This window comes from Stigmatopora argus, chromosome 12 (genome assembly GCF_051989625.1).
Source record: "Stigmatopora argus isolate UIUO_Sarg chromosome 12, RoL_Sarg_1.0, whole genome shotgun sequence".
NCBI lineage: Eukaryota > Metazoa > Chordata > Actinopteri > Syngnathiformes > Syngnathidae > Stigmatopora > Stigmatopora argus.
This window is the reverse complement of record NC_135398.1, coordinates 8,200,835-8,219,531: the sequence shown is the minus strand read 5'-3', so window position 1 is coordinate 8,219,531 and position 18,697 is coordinate 8,200,835. Positions and strand designations below refer to the sequence as shown.

Here is an 18,697-nt window from a genome sequence, read left to right as displayed (position 1 = left end):
TCATGCCATATGTTGCATGAATTCACAGGTTCGTTATCGTGTTTACACTCTGCACTTTTACAGTACTGCAAAGCTGCAAGTTACCAATAGTTGTGTTTGTTTGGAGGAGTTAAAATGCAAGAAATTGCTGTAACAAAAGAGCCAAGGAATGAGTATTGTGATCACATCCTTGAAAATATGAAGGTTTCTGTAACGAAACATCAGGAGAGCATTCCTTCTGCTCGTTCAATGCTGGAGGTAAAGCGGCCCTGGCAGGTGACATGAAAATTCCACCTTCCTATCAAGCATGTGTTTGTAAAAAAAAGATTAGAAAAGAGAGTTCTTACCAGGCAGAAAGTGCAGAGCAGTGAGATGAGAAGCAAATCCAGGCTGGGGAGCATCGCAGTGGATCCCATCACTGACGTACTGCTCTCACTTCTTCCTCCGAGTCCTCCCAAAAAAGGTGCTGATGATGCTCAGATTTGAATTAATTTATCGACTCTTCAAAAGCACACTGCGTACTGCTTTTCTCCCCCCATTTTTATTATTATTATCATCACTCCATCTGCCCTCTTTTGCTGCTCACACTCTGTAATCCAGTCAGGCTTTTAATTTCCTATCATCTGAACGCTTATGGGCTCAGCAGTACTGACTTTATTCCCCCCCTTTTTTTCATATGTCTCTTTTAAACCCCCCCTTCCCTCCCTTTCTGGTGAAATTACATCCACATGTCAGCACTATTTATGTCGCTCTGCCTTCTGCGGTGGGAAGTTCAAATGAGTCTTTGTAGGAAGAAGAGAAAAGCCAACTCTATATTTTTAGGTCTTTTTTAAAAAAAAGTCCCACTCACACTTGGCTCCATGACGCTTTATCCCAGCCACGTCCCCCAAAAAAGAAACCCTGGCCAAATTGACAATCAAAACCATTAATAACACGCCAGATTGCAAGGGGGCGATGGGCTTGAGTGTCACTCAAAATTGACACCTTCCGCCCCGATGTCTTTATCCCCCATTTCAAAAGCAAAAGCCCCACTTTAGTCAATAATTACCACTTTTACGCATCAATTTGCCTGGCGTCATCGCGTCTTCCACGTGTGCCAGCATGTATGACACTCCACGCGAAAAGAAAATCGCCCTTTATCCTCTTAACCCCATTGAAAAGAATGTCCCGCGTGGATAAAAAAAACGTCGAAAAAAGTAAGTTTTTCTAGCCCAGATGTTTGAGACAAGCTCGCTCGCCACTCGTGAGCGACTCTGTGGGCATGGAAAGGAGGAGGAAGAGGAAGGAGGGAGTGAGGAAGAGGAGGCAGGTAGCGGCCGCTCATTGGCTTCCGCCCTCCAACGTCGGAGTCGAAACCACGACCCCCGACGTGACATATTTTCTCAGCCCCTCAAACAAACTGTACATTCAAGACATCGCACAGCCTTGGCCAAGACCCCCGCTTCAGCCCCCCCTGCTTCAGCCTCTCAAAGGGCGCATCTTGTAACTCTGAATTACACCGACAGAATGCAGAGTCCCCATTGAGATCAATCTCAGGATTAGGAATTTATATATTAGCAAAGCCATCTAGGAAATATTTGCTTAGGGCAGACTGTAAAAAAAAAATAGTGGAAACCTTGATAAAATTGATTTAACAGTTGTCATGTTTTCCTGCAAATAAACCTGACTGTAGGCATAGAAGGGCAACATATAGGCTACATAGGCTTACTTTAGGAAAATATATTGATTTAATGCCTGTGTGAGACTGCTATAAATGCCCAATTCATTCAAAATGGCAGGACTGGCGGCGAATGCTGCTTAAATTTTAAATTAGAATCTCATATCCAATGACAATTCCATTTGCAAAATGAAGAGAAATGACACTAATGGAAATGTCTTTGCTCCAAATGTCATCTATTCTTTGATGCCATTATATAGATAGCAATTTGCCCATGCTGTTGCATAACATATATTGTCTCGAGTCCTGTATATGAGACAGACTGTGACATGACGCCATTTCCAAGCAGCAGTAATTTGCAAACTATCATTAAACTCATATAGTCTTGATGTGTCACATTTCTTTCCAACCCATTGAGTGAACACCGTTTTCTCAATTTGGTGTCCTACAAGTGCAATCAGTGGATTGCAGTCAGGTGCTTCTTGTTTTCTGCAGAAATCTCATTGGTCAAAATGTCTGTGCAGGATCGGTTGGAACAAAAACCTGTACCCACAGAGGCCAGCAAGGACCGGTTTGGCCATCCCTGAATTCTAATCGCTCTTAGAGCAATGAATGACCTGTTTCAGACTTTGGATGTTCTCCTTAACTTCTTGCGTGGTTTGCTTGCATGGTTTTATTCATATATATTCCTCGAATAGCCATGCCTCAAAGGTAACAAAAAATTGCAGTCTCCCAATTCAGGCTTTGCAGACTCCAGGCCTGCTTTTGAAAGCCAGTTACATCATAAGGCCTTTCCCAATCCATTTAAGACTCAAAGGATGATCTTCTGATGCATACATAATGGGTCCTCGTTCCAATTTCACAATAGTTTTTATAGTAAGATTTGTACATATTTGATCGTCTATTTCCATGCATGACACCAAAATCCCTAAATTTGGTTAAAACATAGCTGTGATTGCTTATCAAATGTCTGCACTTCAGCTGTTGGTCCATAGATTTATGTTCATTCATTATGTTTTACTTGTGGTAAAAGAAAATTCACATTATTTGTCAGTTGTTATCACTCAAAAAGTAAAGTTCTTTGATTTTTGAACAATTAGGAAAGTTGAAGTTAGTGTGTAAGATTTCAGAAACAAACTAAAAAAATCATCTTTATTCATCGTTTGGACCATTGTATGTCACTGATGCTGCATTTAGTATTAATGCCACTGGAGGGAGCCTAATTATATATGTATGTGCAATATTTACACCAGGGGAATCTGTGATCTGAATCCCAGGATGTGGTAGCCCTTGCATTAATGTAATTATACAGTCATTTCTGGCGTATTGATGAATTTCTCTATTTTGAATCTTGCATGGGTGTCTCAGAGACATGTGTCAAACAGCCCCAACAAATTATCGAAGTCCTATCAGAAAACAAATCTTTGGCTGCAATTTCAAGAGAGCTTTTTATACTTGGTTTTAGTGGTTATATATTTTCAAAATATTACAAAAAAAGTGCATATATAACAGTGATTTTTGCGTTTGTGGGGGAATCATAGTCTGAAAATTACATTAGGAAAGAAAAACAGCCATTCAACCTTTTTGCATTTATTCTCTTCGTTGGTTTACATTCTGATCAGTCGGGATCTTCCCCTAAATATCACTAATAGACTTTCGACAAAATATAATATAGAGCAGAGCGAATCACACATATGATGTTCTTGTTGGCCCAATGTACTGAAGCAGGAAGACCACATTTCCACCATAATTCCTAATAAATCAGCAACCCAATGGAACAATGACTGAGTTCATGTTTTGTTCAAGAAGCCATAAGGTATTTGACAGTTTTGTTCAAGAAGCCATAAGGTATTTGACAAAAGCTTCATAATTGATGCAACCATTTGCATCCTCTTGGTTCTGCATCAGCTGCTCCACCTCATCTTCACGCATCCTCTCACCTAAAAGACCTCCACACCATCATTTCATCCTCATGACATGGGGATTAACAAAAGTTGATTTTTACCCAGTGTGGCCAGGACGTGTCTCAGCTCCGCACCCATGACGGTGCCATTCCCCTCCTTGTCGAACACTCGCAGGCCTTCCACAAAGTCCTCATAGGTGCCTTGATCTTTGGCCTTGCAAATGTGCTGGTGGATGGGCAGGAATTGCTCAAAATCCAACATTTTCGACTGCATGTCTGCAGCAGAGGACGCTAATTTAGGAGGACACGCACATGCACAGCCCGCTACTCACACAGTGAGTTTCAAATCAAGTGCACACACTCCCACACACAAACACAGCCCACGTACCTTCCGCTTTAGGCCTCCCAAGCACGTACATGATCTCAGCATTGGTGGGATTCTGTCCCAGTGCTCGGATGAGGTCGCCACACTGCCCGTAGGTGATCTTCATTTCGCTATTGGGAGTTCTATCGAACAGCTGGAACGCATCTTTGAAATCTGTGCAGAAAATAAAAACCTTGAATCACATTTCTCTTCCCCTCCACCGTGGTTTTTTCCACCAGTCGCTGTGATGTTTCTTAATTTGCATCTGTGAATGAGGGGACATTCTTTCACGAAACAAAAGGCTGGTTTTGGTTTGGAAAAAAAAGTGCAAAAGTAGAATCCATACAAAGAAACAAGATTAAATGTGTTTAAGCATTCAATTAATATGACATTATTCATACAGTGCTTATCAGTAAGGCAGTGCACATCAGCAGTCGTCCCAATGTTTTTCCACACATTAGCAAAGAGATTAGTCAGAGCGCTACCTCATCCTTCTACAAATAGCGTGCAAGACAATGGCCTTAAAAGCATACCTTCGATTTGCTCGGGGGTGAATTCCAGCTGCAGGAACAGAAGTCTTTATGTAGCAGATTATAGAGGTGAAATGAAGAAAGGGGGGGAAAAAAGCGAGTGCCTCTATTCGATCGTGTTGCAGCCCCGCTCTTGTTACAGTGCATTGTCACTGAACTTATTTCCTCCCATCTGCTGCTGTATATTATATTTTAAGGTATGCTGTATCATTGAAGGGTCACATGAGGACTAGGAGTTCATGTAGGGTTCTGTGTTATTGAATGTAAAGGAAATGTTTGTAAAATGTAGTCAAACTAAACTTAGAAGTATTTCACAAGTAGAAAAATTTTCATACATTGTATAATATTCAATTGAAAAATATCTAGAAACGGTCACAAACAACATCACAAATTCAGCTGGGCTCATCTGTGACACTTATCACAAAGTTTAGATAAAAATTGTATTAAATAAAGTTGGCTAAAGTGTTTGATGGAAAAATTATTCATAAAAGAATGTTTTAAAAAAATAAAAATGTGTGTCTATGTATGTTATTTAAATATTTCTAAATATATATTTATATATATTTTTAACAGACATGCTTTTTGTCAAAACAAAGAAAACTGAAATAAGTTGAAAACAAAAGGGAATTCTTACTGCCTCCAATTGAATAAACAAAACCATTCTTTAATTAAAAAAAAAAACTTTCCTAATCGCTGCCTTGCAATGTTGACATCTGCAAAATGCAATTCTGGGAAATATTGCATTAGAAAGTTCATATTCAAATTTCACTATCAGGATCACCCTCAAATGCCCAGATTTGAGATTTAATTTGACCCAGATCAAAATACTTGTGTCGAACTATGCAGTCTTCATCATAGATGCTGTTGTTGTGAAAGCATCTGTACGACCAATGTTTAAAAATAAAATAAATCAACCACATTAAAACAATCACGAGCAGTACAGCCTCAAAACGTTTGCTTGCATTCAAAAAAACTCCTATAACATCATCACTAAATTCTTTTGATTCATTTAATTGCCATTCTGAGCTTGATTGACCTAATTGCTCAGCATCCATGCTTATGTTTTAGTCAATGCCTTGATTCATTTGCAAGAAATTACTTTCATTCCAACAAGAGAAACATAATAATAAAAGAGGGACTTCCTCTTTAAAAATAATAGATTCTCTTATATGGTGTCATTTTGTTTAGTAAAAAAAATAATCACCATTGATTTCTATGCACAGCAATTTCTGCAATTGTAATATTTCAAGCAGATTAATCCCTTAAATTTCTGAGGATCTTATTTCCTTTATTTTTTTACCTTGATAGATGAGGGATTGAACGCAGGAGTCGAAGGGCGTTCAGGTTCTGGCGGTTTGGGTGCCGCCACAGGTGCGGGCTCATCCTTCTTCTTTGGGGCCATTACCAGAATATGCCAAGAGGTGACTTGCTCCAGTTAGAAGTGGCTGGCAATGGCCAATCAGGACTCTTTATCCAGTGCCCCCAGGTGCCGTCCCCACCCCGCAGATGCTGGGAGACATGGCCATCAATAGTGACAGCTCTATAAAAGGATATGGCTCGGAGTTTCTATTTAGGAGCAAGATCGGAGTGGCCTTCAAAAGGGGGAAAAGAAATCAGATGAATGATGGCTTGTCAAATTTCAAATCAAGCCAAAAAAATATTTGTCAGTCAAAATTCAAGATAAAATTTATGACTCATTATTTGAGTAAGGGAAATGTAATGCGACGTTAGTTGTGCATACAATATAAATTGCTAGGTTGTTGTCGATCTGAGTCAGTGTTAATGCGATAGTTGGGGCCTGATGTAAAAGCAAACTTTCGTAATTGTCAGTAATAATTTGTTCTTTGTAGCGTATTATTGTAAATTATGGAAAAAGTTCCGCTTGTTCGACCATGCATCAAAACAAATTTTGGACTGGAGGGACCAACAGCCATGAAATACGCATTAAGGACTAAAGTGATTGTGTTTCTCCTGTCCAGTGGCTTAAGCTAAAGAGACAGCTCGTCGGAACTGGAATTTATTTGTAGAAAATTATTATAATTAGCCATGGATGGGCTGCTTCTCTATTAATTTATTCATTATGAAAGTTTGTACAGTGATTAAGCCTAATTCAAGGAGAAATTTAAAAAAAAGTTATTGTCATTCGTCAAGCAGGGAATTTTGCTTAAAATACATTAACATATACATAATACTGCTAATAATATTTTTTTAAAATTCAAATGGAGGGGTTGTACTAAACGCCATTAAAAAATACTATGTAAAATACATCATACTGCTATTTTAAAAATATGCATATAAAAAATTACATGAATATTCTGTATATCGAAAAACTACTGGAATTGAAAATACTAATATTTATTCATTTTAAGTGCCATTTAGATGTATTGTTGCAAAGAGTAGACTACATCGTGAACTACTCACGACTAAGTGGAAATTAAACCCTAAACCTTTTTAAAATGCCTTAAAATGTATCTCAACTTATTTTACCAATAATAATAAAATAAAAAATTAATATACTACACTGAATTTGATAGATTGGACAGTGCTGGGCCAAAACCCATTGTCCTTTTCTTTGTAAAATAAACCAAAAAAGTGAAAAAAGTTTTAATCCAATTTCACCGTTGGCCGGAAAACTGCAGTTGTTACGGAATGACATCACTGGCGTACGGCGAGGTCAGTGCTCTCCGGACTGCTAAAGTGGTTCATCATTATTTCTAAATAGATAGTAAGTGCAAATGCCCAAATGACATATGTCCAAGGGCAAACGTCCCGCCCTGCCCACCGGGTGCTTGACATGAAGACCCTATCAGTGGGCCACAAGGCCAGCTGCATCCCTTCAAGCTCAACCGGTCCAAGACACCATGCTATTCAGGAGCGGGTCCCGTTGTGTGACTGGCATGTGTCATGGAAAGCCTCCACCGAGGCCATTGTTTGTACGACCTTGGAAGCAGCTGTGCCCGCTCTAGTCGCCATTGCGCAAATCCCTCGGCACGGTTTCATACATGCCACTCATTGGGGTCAGTGTTATATATCGACATGCTGATTAACAAGGCAATTTGTCTGTTGGTAGCTGGCATGCAGAGAGGGAGCGAACAAAGAGTACTCCTTGGAAAATCAGGCGCTCTGAACAAATCGCTCAACTCAAACAAATCGCGTTAAACTGCAAAAATCCTTCAAAACCAACCGTCTTGGGTGAGGCTTTTCAGAGAGATGAAAAGGCTTCTTCAGTTGTGAGGTGTGGTCAAATGGATTATTTCTCCAAGTTCTCTTTGGTAGACAATTGTTAATATTAAACTTTCCAAAGCTTCCGATTGCAAATCTGTGTGTGTCTGATCAAAATTAGGTTCCGTGATGTGGACGATGATGTTCACGATTAGATTTCTTAATGTCATCAGATGTACTGCGAATTGGCGGTCCGTGAATTCACTCTTTCAACAAGAATGCAAAAGAAGGAGAACAAAATCATATAAGAAAATTAAGTAACTGAGGCAATAAGGAAGGTCCTCCAAGTGAAGGATTCAACTAAAACAAAAGAGCCACTCAATACCTATGCAAGGTAGAGGATACAAAGAAAAAAAACCCATACAACTAGGACTGAATCAAAAACAGGCGCATCTAGCGAGAAAAATCAATAATTAAGGCAGTCGATTACAAACCTCCAAGGCATTATCTTGGTACTCTTCTCTAAGCTGGCCTGAGTTTAATTGCTTTCCTGACGAGACAGAACGCAGGTGTAATGCAGAGAGCTCCGCCCACCGCCACACAACGGAAAAGTACAAGCAGGCCAGCGGGAGATCATGACACAAGGTAAAAATAATCTGTTTTTCAGTCTGTCTGTAATCTGACAGATCTGTACTGTTCTAATGTGATGATGGTTGAGGCTCTGCTGATGTATTGTGTGGTTAATTAACAACTGCTTAATTTCATTGGGAAGTCTAAAATGGGGAAAAATGCCCAAAAGTCAAACCAGAATGACAAAACATTGTGATACACTAACTGTGCATAATATGAATAAATCAATTGTTCTTAAAAACCTATATAATGTATCATATTAGCATACTGATGAATTATCCTTCATCACAATATTTGTCAGAGTATTATGTCTGATTAATGATGGCACATACAATGCATTTGGGGAAGGTGGGAAGCTGTAGGGGTCTTAAATTTCTTATTAAATCCTCTCATGACCTAATTCGAGAAGTTAGTCGCCTACTTATCTCTGATTGCCGACAAGGAAGATTACAGATTATGAGTTTGGACTGGATGTGTTGGATCTCCTCTCCAAAGATACAAAATACCGATGAGAATTAATAAAAGCTTTATAGATTAGGTGACTATTTGGGGTCATTTAACCATGCTAAGATACACATTTTGGGTAACATTTGTCAATAAAGGTTTTCTTTTTTAATTTTTAATTTTATTTTAATCGATGTTTTTGAATAATTAAATGACTATATAAAACACAAAAACATTCTAATTATACGGCATTAGATTTCTCATTTTTAAATCAGAATTACCACTTTAAAGTGAACATTTTGAGCAATTGCTGTTTTTTTCTTCACTGCTCCTAATCTATTCCTCTTTATTTATATAAAACTATTGGCTAATGTTACATTTCAAATCATGATTATCATACATGATAAATTAGTCATATTTACTAGGATGTACAGAAAGGTTTAAAGCAGGTGATAATGAACATGGATAAAAATATATTAACATTTTTTTGTTAAAAATTCTATAATGTGTGTAAAGACTGACTTTTTAGTATAGAGTAGTGTTTAAGTCAATAGTAACACTAAACATATTTTGGGTAAGAAAAAGTAAACTATGTAACTCTCACTTTTGACCAGACGAGGGAACTGTTGTTCCGTTTCATTTCTTCTGTTAATTATATTATCATTATTAGGGGATGGTGCTCAAATATCAGCCAATTGAATAATAGTACATTAAATGCATTCATGTTTCATGATTAAGAAATTTAGAACATTACAATTATTTTTGAATGTATTCAGGGTTTTTTCCCCATCATAAATAAATACAAAACAACAACAATATCAATACTATATACATTTTTATGAATGTTGCATTACACTGGCCCCTGGATTTGTCTAGAAAATACGGCTAAAATTGAATTTCCTCGTAAATTTATGAATAAATGTTGAAAATAGGCAAGGTGAAAGGGTGGGTAATAGATCTGCCTTACAGTTCTGATATTGAGGGTTCCACATGCCTATGTGAGTTTTCTCCGGGTACTCGGAGGGCGGAGGCTGGGGACACCCGAATCGGTGGCCAGCCAATCACAGGGCACAAGGAGACAGACAACCATTCACACTCACACTCATACCCAGAAGCAATTTAGAGTGTCCAATCAGCCTACCATGCATGTTTTTGGAATGTGGAAGGAAACCGGAGTACCCAGAGAAAACCCACACAAGCCCGGGGAGAACATGCAAACTCCACACACATGACTTGAATTTATTTTTCCATTATGAGAATGGTAAAGTCATATTTTAAATAGTTAGGAATGTCAATTTTGGTATATGGTGTGATAATTCCTTGAAATGCAAGAAAAACATGCTTAGAGTTTAAGAGTTGAGAACCGTTATGATTAACAAATTAAGCACTAACTAGGAGTATCATAATTTACTGGTAGCAAAAAGAAAGTGTTATTAGTAGTTATCACATGTATGGTAGTAATACAAACATAACTTGTTTTTGCATTGAAGCTAATTGCAGTAGACTGATTTTAACAAGGACACAAAGACGCCGCCAGCACAATGTAGTCTACTGTTCTGTACTGTTAGTGCGACTGGATGCTGTCGATACAAGTGACCCTCGTACTGTTGTCAGAGCATGGGAAGCAGTATTTGTCAAAACAGACCATTATTATGTGGACATAATGTTTCCGCTCCTTTTGTATTGCATTTGTTTGAATAAATGTGAAATAGTTTTTCAAAATTCATTTCCAACTCCAATGGAATTAAGGTTATCCTGTAGTACTATTCATTCATTCATTCATTTCCACATCGCTTCAAATCCTCACAAGGGTCATTGGGGCGTCCTATCTCAGCCAACTATGGAGTAAACCCGGGCTGCCCAAAATATACTTTTTGAGAAATGATCAATTTCCAACATGCAAAGAAAACACAACATGAAAACAAGGTCAGTTATTTTCAGTTTATTACTCAAATACTACAGAGAATTACATTAGTAGATTTAAAAATTCTAATGAATAACACCAGGACATAATTTACAAACATTACTCCTTTCTTGCTTACACGTAAGCAATCATGCACACACAATAATTGTAAGGCAAAGCAGGTGACTTAGCAAACAGCTAGTGTAGAAGTGTGTGTGTATACATATATACATATATATTCATGATAAACAGTATGGAATAGACATGACGGGAAAAGTCATCACCCAACGATATATTATTATTTTTTGAGACTGGTTGATTATTGCATTTAGCAAGACAAATACGTACATTGTTTTTTTTTTTTTGTGGATAGTTTGGAGCAAATTACTTTTTTCTTTACTCTTTTCAAACAAATACTTCTACAGTGGTGCCTTGCGATACGAGTTGAATCTGTTGACCACCTGTAACTCGAAGCACTCGTATCTCAAAGCATCTCTTTGCGTACAAAATAATAAAAAGCTGACACACAATTGGTTGTAATGTAAATTTTCTTGGAGGAAAACTTATAGTGTGTTAGTATTATGAATATGTAGTAAAATAATTAGTGTTATTGTAATGAAAAGTGAATGAACACTTCATTCCTTAGAACTATAAAGGATAGTTGAACACAAACAGTGGAGCAACACATGTAGACAAACAATCCAATGAAACTCACATAGAATTTGTTGTCATCTTCAAAAATAGTTTGGAGTTACTGTGACTAATTGAGGATTTTAAGGCATTTGACCATGACTTAGTCCTCACAGTATTTGTGTTATTGTTATATTATGCATGTGTCTTTTTTATCAAAATATATTACTAAACAAATTCTGTGTTTCATGGAAAGCTGGAACATAATTAAAGCATTTTTTCATCTCAATGGGGAAACATAAATATTTAACATAGGTTTATTACGAGTTACGAGCAGTCATCAGCAAAATAACTCATAAGTTAAAGGCACCGCTGTGTTTTTACCGCATTAATTTATAGTATCTGCACACTATGACAGTCCTATACAGTAATGGTGTACATCACAACACTTCTTCTAGTGAAAGAAACCTGTACAAAATACACAAATATAATGAAATGTACACACAAATTATGAGTCGGGGAAATATACATTAGATAGAACACGAACATTGAACGACTCAACATGTCTAGTCATTTACAGTTAAAATTCCCACAAGATACATTATAATTGACAAAACAAAAAAAGTTGTTTTAAATTACTTTTACAAACATACAATGAGCTTTGTGGAGCACGTAAAATGGAAACAGATAATTTAAAAAATATCTAAAGATTGGCTCGCCCCTTTAGAGGGTCGCCCTTCTCCAAGTCTTTCTTTTTTTTAGATCTTTTAACCATCTCTTCAGTCTTCCTAAAGCTCTCATACCAATGTATTTTTCCTTTCTTTTGCTCAAGAGCTTTTGCGAGCAGTCAACATGTTTTGATTGAAAAATATTTTTGAAAAAAGCAACATAGAAAGGCTAATGTCATTCCATTAGTTTTTTTGCTCACTGTAGTTTTGCGAACACAAAAGCGGAGATTCCGCCTGAAAACTGAGTTAAAAGCCACTGAATGTCTGAAACAAAGTAACAAAAAAATGCAATTAATTTAGAATCAGTCTTTGTGTTGCGCGCAGAAACAATACAATATAATAATAAGAACAGCATAGGTTTAGTCGATCCAAGTATATTTATATAGCTCTATATCATCAAAAATTCCAAAAGGGCTTCACAGACAGAATTGACATTAAAACATTACATAAATTAATAAATAAATAACAGTAAATGTGTAATATTACAATAAATGTTTTTTTTATTTTAACAGTATTTCAATGGTTATTATGACAACGTCATATGACTGTCATACTAATGACATGACGTCTGTCATGAACATGAATGAATGTTTATGACAGATTCAACACCTAACATTTCAAACAATGTCAACTTTGTATTAAAAATGACATAATCTACTGAGTGACATCCCTCCTACGATTTCATTCATGTTAGTTGTCATGTCATGACGATGACAGTTTTATGACACCACAATAAAATATTGAAAAAGAAAGTCTAACCAAAAAACAGTTGAAAATTAAAATTATGAAGTATATACATTTCAACAAAAAGTACAGGCACAATATAACAATAGCTAAATGTAAACATATGTCCTTTATCCAGTGCGAAAAACGACCACTAAATGCAGTTTACCGGGCAACCTTCATGTAATCATACTGCCACCTGCTCCTATTTTCAAGCATTTTTTTTAAATTCACTTAAATTTCTGTTATTAACAACAGTCTTTCCTTTCACCCAATCCAATAATGTATTAATTTTTACTTTGATTTTACAGCACCTTTAAATTTGGGTATAAGCTCAAATTATTTGCATTTTATTTAATCAGGTAATTAATGTATGATTCGATGTATTACAACACAAAACAGCGTGTACTTCAAAATGCTTACCTTGGCCGGTGGGCCTGAGTCTTGATAAAACGCAGTTTGATGGCAGTCTGCCATGACAGTCTTTGACCACGGATCACACATAAACCAGTGTCTCAGCATGTGTGTATTTACACAGCCGTTGTATGCTTAATGCTGTGGAAGCTGACCCGTGTTGGGGACGTGGGGATGGACATGGCCCGTGCAACTCTCACCCGGAGGGCGTGGTTGTCCTGCCACCGGTGCCAGCGTTTTCTCACTGCCGAGCGAACCTGCATCGAGGATAAGGGACAAAAAATGGAAAGTGGTTGTTTACTTAACTGCAGATGGGCTCAAAGGGCTCGCCACATTTGCATTTTAAATAAGGACACAAGGTTTAGGTCATAAAAAGTGTTATGTTAAATCCGCAAAATAACTTTTTCCAGACTAGAAGTCGTGCTTTTTTTTCCAGTTTGGCTTGGTATAGAACTAATACCCAAGTGGGACTTAAATCTTAGAAAATGGCCGTTCATGTACCATCATAATGACCAAAATTAAACTAGATTAGTGTGAAAGGCTTAATTAAAATGCAGAGCGAAAAAGGATAGCTGGCTGTCCTTAATAAGAAGAGAATTGCTTCTTTAATTGAATTAAGATTCTAATCAATTATTAGATGAGTACATTGTACAACTTGTGCCTGTTAATGTAAACACATTAGCCTTTACTTTTGCTTATAAGTGATTATATAGCAATAGTTGCCAATTTAGAAGGTGTAACAAAATAGACACGATTTCAGATTGGTCTCTCTATACTTTAATCCCAGCTCAATTAGGTTTGATTGTATGAAGCAGCGTCATAAAAATGCACAAAGCTATAGTAGGTCATCTAATTTTGTTGTTTTTGTGAATGACAGTTATTCACACATGACTGAGTCAATCCTTATCAACAAAAATATCGTGCTTTTGCAGAGTTTCTTTGGAATGAGTCATGATTGACCCATGGCAATACACTCACCTCCCCGTTGAGGAAGCAGTAGAAGACAGACACAAAGAAGCCCTGTGGGAAAACATACATCAGTGCCATGCTGAAGTATTACAACACATTTAAAACTACACAAACTGACACATTTGTACTACAGTCGAGTAGTGGTTACTAGAAATCTTGTTGTGCTTTGTGATTCAGTAATAAATCCATTCTAAAATGTATGTTCCATATATTCTACTCAGAATAGAAAGAGGTCCAAAGCCTCCTACATCAGATTGCATTTGATTTGCCATATTTCTATTACTATTAAGTGTAATATCTGACAATAGCAGGGGAAAAATAGCCACAGGAAAGCAATCATGCCCACGCGGATTTCTTATTTGTGACAGTGGAACACACAGAATAGCGTCTGGATGTCTTCCGTCCTCCCATCGTCCTCCCATCGTTCTCCCCTGTCAGGAGACCTCACGCTCACTCAAACACACCTGGAGAGAAGCTTCTACGAGAGCCAGTCGGGAGTCAGAATGAGTCCCGCGGGGTCGGCGGACATCACATCACTCACTTGGAAAGACTGCAGGAAGGAGTTGAAATAGACGAAGACGATCTGCGAGACGTCGTCGCCTCCCGGGTTGACAAAGAAGAGCATGTAGGTGATGCCCAGGAGAGGCAGTAGCACCAGCGTGGCCTTCACGGCCTTTCTGCAAGGGAGCAAAACTCCTAAGCTGATTATGGTCAACAACATATGAATGATCTCACAACAACACACCCAGGCAGATTCACACATTATCATTCCCTATTATATTAATGCACCAAGCGCAGATGCAGGGTGGAGTGCAATGTTCCCTCTAATTTTTCGTTTGTCTGGGCAGAAAGACAACCTCCCTGAGCACACTGAGTACCGGTGTGAGCAACATCCTCATTGCTCGCTATGGGCACACACCAGTATCACACCTGCCATAAGCAGGTGCATGTCTACTACACATAAATGATTTAGTAATAATAAAATGTAATGATTAATATCTATGAATGGGCAGCCAGGTGTATGAGTGGTTCGCGCGTCGGCCTCACAGCTCTGGGGTCCTGGGTTCAAATACAGGTCAGTCCACCGGTGTTGAATTTGCATATTCTCCCTGGGCCTGCGTGGGTTTTCTCCGAGTACTGAACGTGTTACTTGAGATAGTCAAGTCTCCATTTATATGCAATATTTTTCCATGATTTTGCTTTGATTATTTAATAAGGGATAGCACATATTAATGAACATATTTATATTTATGTTAATGAACATATATATGCAAGATTGTAGCCGAGGGCTAATTTCCATTTATAGTCTATTGTGTAGGTTGAAGACAAACGATCACACATACTAGACACACACGCACGCACACGACCACACACAGCAGATTTAGACAGCTCTCACCCGATTTCACCGCTGTTCTTCTATTTGCACAGTAAAGTAGAAAGGAATGTATTAAGAAATATTAAAATGTAATTAAAAGAAAAGATAGAAGGGCTGTAAAACACGAAAAACATAAGAGTGGACAGAGCTACTGTCACTGGCTACCGCGTGAACGGCGCCATCATGGGGAAAGGAGGGGGAAAAAAGTTTGGATTTTTTTTTTGCACGCCATATGATTGCTGCTGCACGGAGAAGACGAGAGTAGTGCGCAATTGCGCACGCGCGCAACTTAGAGGGAACATTGTTGGAGTGTGATATTTTCTTTTCTAAAAATAGTCAACTGGTAACATGTCTTTAACGCAAAATAATGCGCTTCCAGATGGGAGCTGAACTCCCCCTTGTGAAATGAGCTCAGTTAATGAACCACGATTAATATTAATAATGTATCCCGGAGCTACTTACAACACGAGATCCGATCTAAATATACATGGCGTCTAATGTGAACACTATAGGCATTCGTGGATATTACAAAAGTCTTTCTAGGAAAACAAAAGAATGTTAATGAAATCTTTTGGAATTGAATCCTGATGATTGCAGAGGAAGCTCTTCAAAATGAAAGCGGCGATTAGAAACTCAATGAAAGGCTGCTCTCCCAGCAGCATCTCTTAGCGGAGTGATCAAAGACTTCAAATTCATTTCTTACCTATACTGTATAGTTTCTGAGGTGGTCGACGCTCTGAGTTTGGTCATCAGTATTCTGACGATATTGAAGAGGAAAACAAAGTTTATCTAGAAAAGAAAAGGCATTTTTCATGGAAAATCCTATAAAATGAGGCTTCTATTCTAACTTTCCTGTAATGCTGCCGAATGTTCATTCACATAAAAAAAGACTTCAAAAAGTGATGCTCACCAGTAAAACAAGAATGACAGGTCCTTGGTAAATGTAGTCAATATATTTTTCTGGGTCCTTCCCAAACCAGCACCTTTTTGAGAGGACAAACATAATGTACTTTCATTTAAAGCAAGACAATTTAAGGCTCTATATTTAATGGGAGTGGACATATTTAAAAAGTAGCTTTTAAATTTATTTCCCGGTTAAGTGAAATAGCACTAATGTGCTACAACAGGCTGAAGGCTGCGATACGTGCTAAGTCTTAACCTACATGCAAGAATAAGTCTGCGATGACTCAATCATCACTGGATAGAAAATACATTAATAAAACATCCAGTATGGAGGATCAATGTGTATACATCCCTATCAAGTTTTATTGTGATCCCTCCACAAATAACAGAGGAATGGACACAAAATTATTGTGTACACAACCTAAACATAAAATAAATGAACATGACATGACGGGCTCAGCCTGTAAGAAAAATGACCATGTTTATAATTAAAGTTGGGTTATTTGTCTTTCATCCAAAGCACAATAATGCACAATGGGTGAGATTGAATTGAGGAAACTGGACTTGTTTGTTGTTGTATTTTTACCCTTTCTTTTTTTTTTTTTATATTGAAAAATGACTTGAGCAATTACATCATGTAAACACTTACTTTTCATTCTCATAATAAAGCTTCCCCATGCTCCAGGCTATTATTATTGGACATGGAATACCTGGGGAAAAAAGCAAGGCAGAATTTAAAGGAGTAATTTAAAAAAAGGTACAAAACTGATAAACATATAAATTTGAGGATTATTGCATTTTAGATCTAACTGTGGCTTTCATAAAATTCTAAGAATCAATTTTCGACACCATTTGTGGAAGTGTGTCATTTTGAAGCTATTTGGAACATTTGCCAGAAAGAATCATATCCACCACATTAAATCAATTTCTTTCTTTTGGCACCATCATCTAGCATCTGATGCTAAAGAACTAGAAGAGAGCCATAATTTTTGCATATGGACTAGAAATCAAATTAATAAACAAGTTCAATCATCTAACATATTTAATTGCACTTGTACAAGTGATATACTATTTAACAAGCCCACATACTTGGAGGTATAAATCATCGTCAAATGAAAAATACTGCATGTTCCCTTTTTGATCTGGCTGCCCTCCAAATTTGACTAATATTAATAAAGAGAGGTGCAAAGATTGAACCTTAAAATGAGAAAATATTCATTAGGTTCAATTTGTTTCATCTGGAATGACAAATGTGCTAAATTGTCCATCTGGCACATTCACCCCACTGCAAAGTGACACAAAAACCAACTCTAAATAACTCATAACATTATTCATAGATGCTCATTTACTCACACTTCCACGTAGGTGCAAAAAAAAAGATATGGCAGTATTTTTGAAAGGTCCTCAATGTTAATTATTGCATTTGCAGCCAGTGTTGCTGTTACAAATGCACTCTGAGGGGTTTTCTACTTTAAATTATCTTTTTACGTGCAATTTTGGCCTTGCGTTTTTCCACTCTTGGTTCAGCTCCTACAAATACGATCTGTAAAAACGGGTGTCAAAGCAATTCCACAAGGGGCCAAGAGGGTCTTCATACGCGTGTAACATGAGACGTGTCATCTGCCAAGCAGTAGATGAGGCAGCGTATACTGTCGTCATCTATCGCCATCAGAAAGAAACATTGCCTGGAATTTGTTGATTTTAGCGAGACTGTTTTGTGCTTTGAACTCATGGGAAATATTTAAAATCGATTTAAAAACAATAATCGAATCAAAACAGAGCATCATTTGCTTTGCAGTAATATTCTCGTGAGGCAGCAATGCAAAGTGGTGCCAAATTAATGTCACCATGGCAACACAGTAAACACCATCTGCTAATGAGCTGCCGCATGGCATGGTAAAAGGTCATTGGATTGTTTTGTTTTTTAATATTCTGAGAACATGACACTACAGAATAATTTGCTATCATTGAGCCAATCCATTTCAAGAAAAAGTAAAGATCCACATATAGGAATTTCATGCGTGCGAGTACTTACACCAGCCAATGCAGAGAAAAACCCACTTGCGCAGCTTATCTGTGGAGAAGGTCATCACAATAACCGTGTGCAGGTAGCAGCCCTCCACGAACATCCAGAAGAAGTTAGTGACCACAAAATAGTTGTAAATAGTGGTCATGAGGCGACACCATGTCTGGCGCAAACAGATGACATCAAATGAGCCGTAACGCAATAAAAACAAATGCTAGGCAACAATTCAATGAAAGAAAATGTTGAAAAACTACTATTGAACATAGTAATATTGCCACAATTCCTATAGTAAATTGTTTTCTTGGGGGGGGTATATATATATATTATTAACTTACTTATTACCTACCTATTTATGTC

General features: G+C 37.5%; 3 protein-coding genes across 12 annotated transcripts in view; all 3 read right to left on the bottom strand.

The window, feature by feature from the left end:
- The window catches only part of pth1r (parathyroid hormone 1 receptor), a 52,900-nt gene extending 51,670 nt beyond the window's left edge, over positions 1-1,230 (bottom strand). For all 6 annotated transcript variants that reach the window (XM_077615614.1, XM_077615611.1, XM_077615612.1 and 3 more), the window contains exons 1-2: positions 1,028-1,230; positions 327-430 (exon numbers count right to left, since the gene is read on the bottom strand). In XM_077615614.1, coding sequence (XP_077471740.1) covers positions 327-430; positions 1,028-1,082 — 159 coding nt within the window. In that variant the 5' untranslated portion in view covers positions 1,083-1,230. The remainder of the gene's footprint in view (positions 1-326; positions 431-1,027) is intronic.
- Positions 1,231-3,210: 1,980 nt separating this feature from the next.
- On the bottom strand, positions 3,211-8,192 carry myl13 (myosin, light chain 13). Of its 2 annotated transcripts, XM_077615154.1 has the most exons (7): positions 8,090-8,192; positions 5,734-6,025; positions 4,437-4,464; positions 3,928-4,077; positions 3,642-3,830; positions 3,485-3,576; positions 3,211-3,452 (listed from the first exon to the last, which is right to left on the bottom strand). In XM_077615154.1, the coding sequence occupies exons 2-7, from the start codon at positions 5,833-5,835 to the stop codon at positions 3,438-3,440; spliced, it is 576 nt and encodes a 191-aa protein (XP_077471280.1). In that variant the 5' UTR covers positions 5,836-6,025; positions 8,090-8,192; the 3' UTR covers positions 3,211-3,437. The 2 variants fall into 2 exon arrangements, with proteins under 2 accessions (XP_077471280.1, XP_077471281.1); XM_077615155.1 differs by having other exon boundaries at positions 3,412-3,576; positions 3,642-3,815.
- Positions 8,193-10,595: 2,403 nt separating this feature from the next.
- Positions 10,596-18,697, bottom strand: part of crhr2 (corticotropin releasing hormone receptor 2) — a 29,844-nt gene continuing 21,742 nt past the window's right edge. For 2 of the 4 annotated variants that reach the window (XM_077615878.1, XM_077615879.1), the window contains 7 exons: positions 18,350-18,503; positions 16,964-17,024; positions 16,322-16,394; positions 16,115-16,200; positions 14,578-14,713; positions 14,046-14,087; positions 10,596-13,324 (listed from right to left, as the gene is read on the bottom strand). In XM_077615878.1, the coding sequence (XP_077472004.1) occupies positions 13,184-13,324; positions 14,046-14,087; positions 14,578-14,713; positions 16,115-16,200; positions 16,322-16,394; positions 16,964-17,024; positions 18,350-18,503 (693 nt within the window). In that variant the 3' untranslated portion in view covers positions 10,596-13,183. Of the gene's footprint in view, positions 13,325-14,045; positions 14,088-14,500; positions 14,714-16,114; positions 16,201-16,321; positions 16,395-16,963; positions 17,025-18,349; positions 18,504-18,697 lie in introns of all 4 variants that reach the window. The other 2 variants (XR_013304337.1, XR_013304338.1) reach the window with 2 other exon arrangements.

Bases quoted from the DNA above. Each gene is read 5' to 3' on its own strand.
- myl13 (XM_077615154.1), bottom strand. From the start codon at position 5,835: ATGGCCCCAAAGAAGAAGGATGAGCCCGCACCTGTGGCGGCACCCAAA. The intron at 4,078-4,436 runs GTATGCTTTTAA...TTTTCTGCACAG, and splicing joins CACCCCCGAGCAAATCGAAG to ATTTCAAAGATGCGTTCCAG. The intron at 3,577-3,641 runs GTAAAAATCAAC...GAGGTCTTTTAG, and splicing joins ACACGTCCTGGCCACACTGG to GTGAGAGGATGCGTGAAGAT.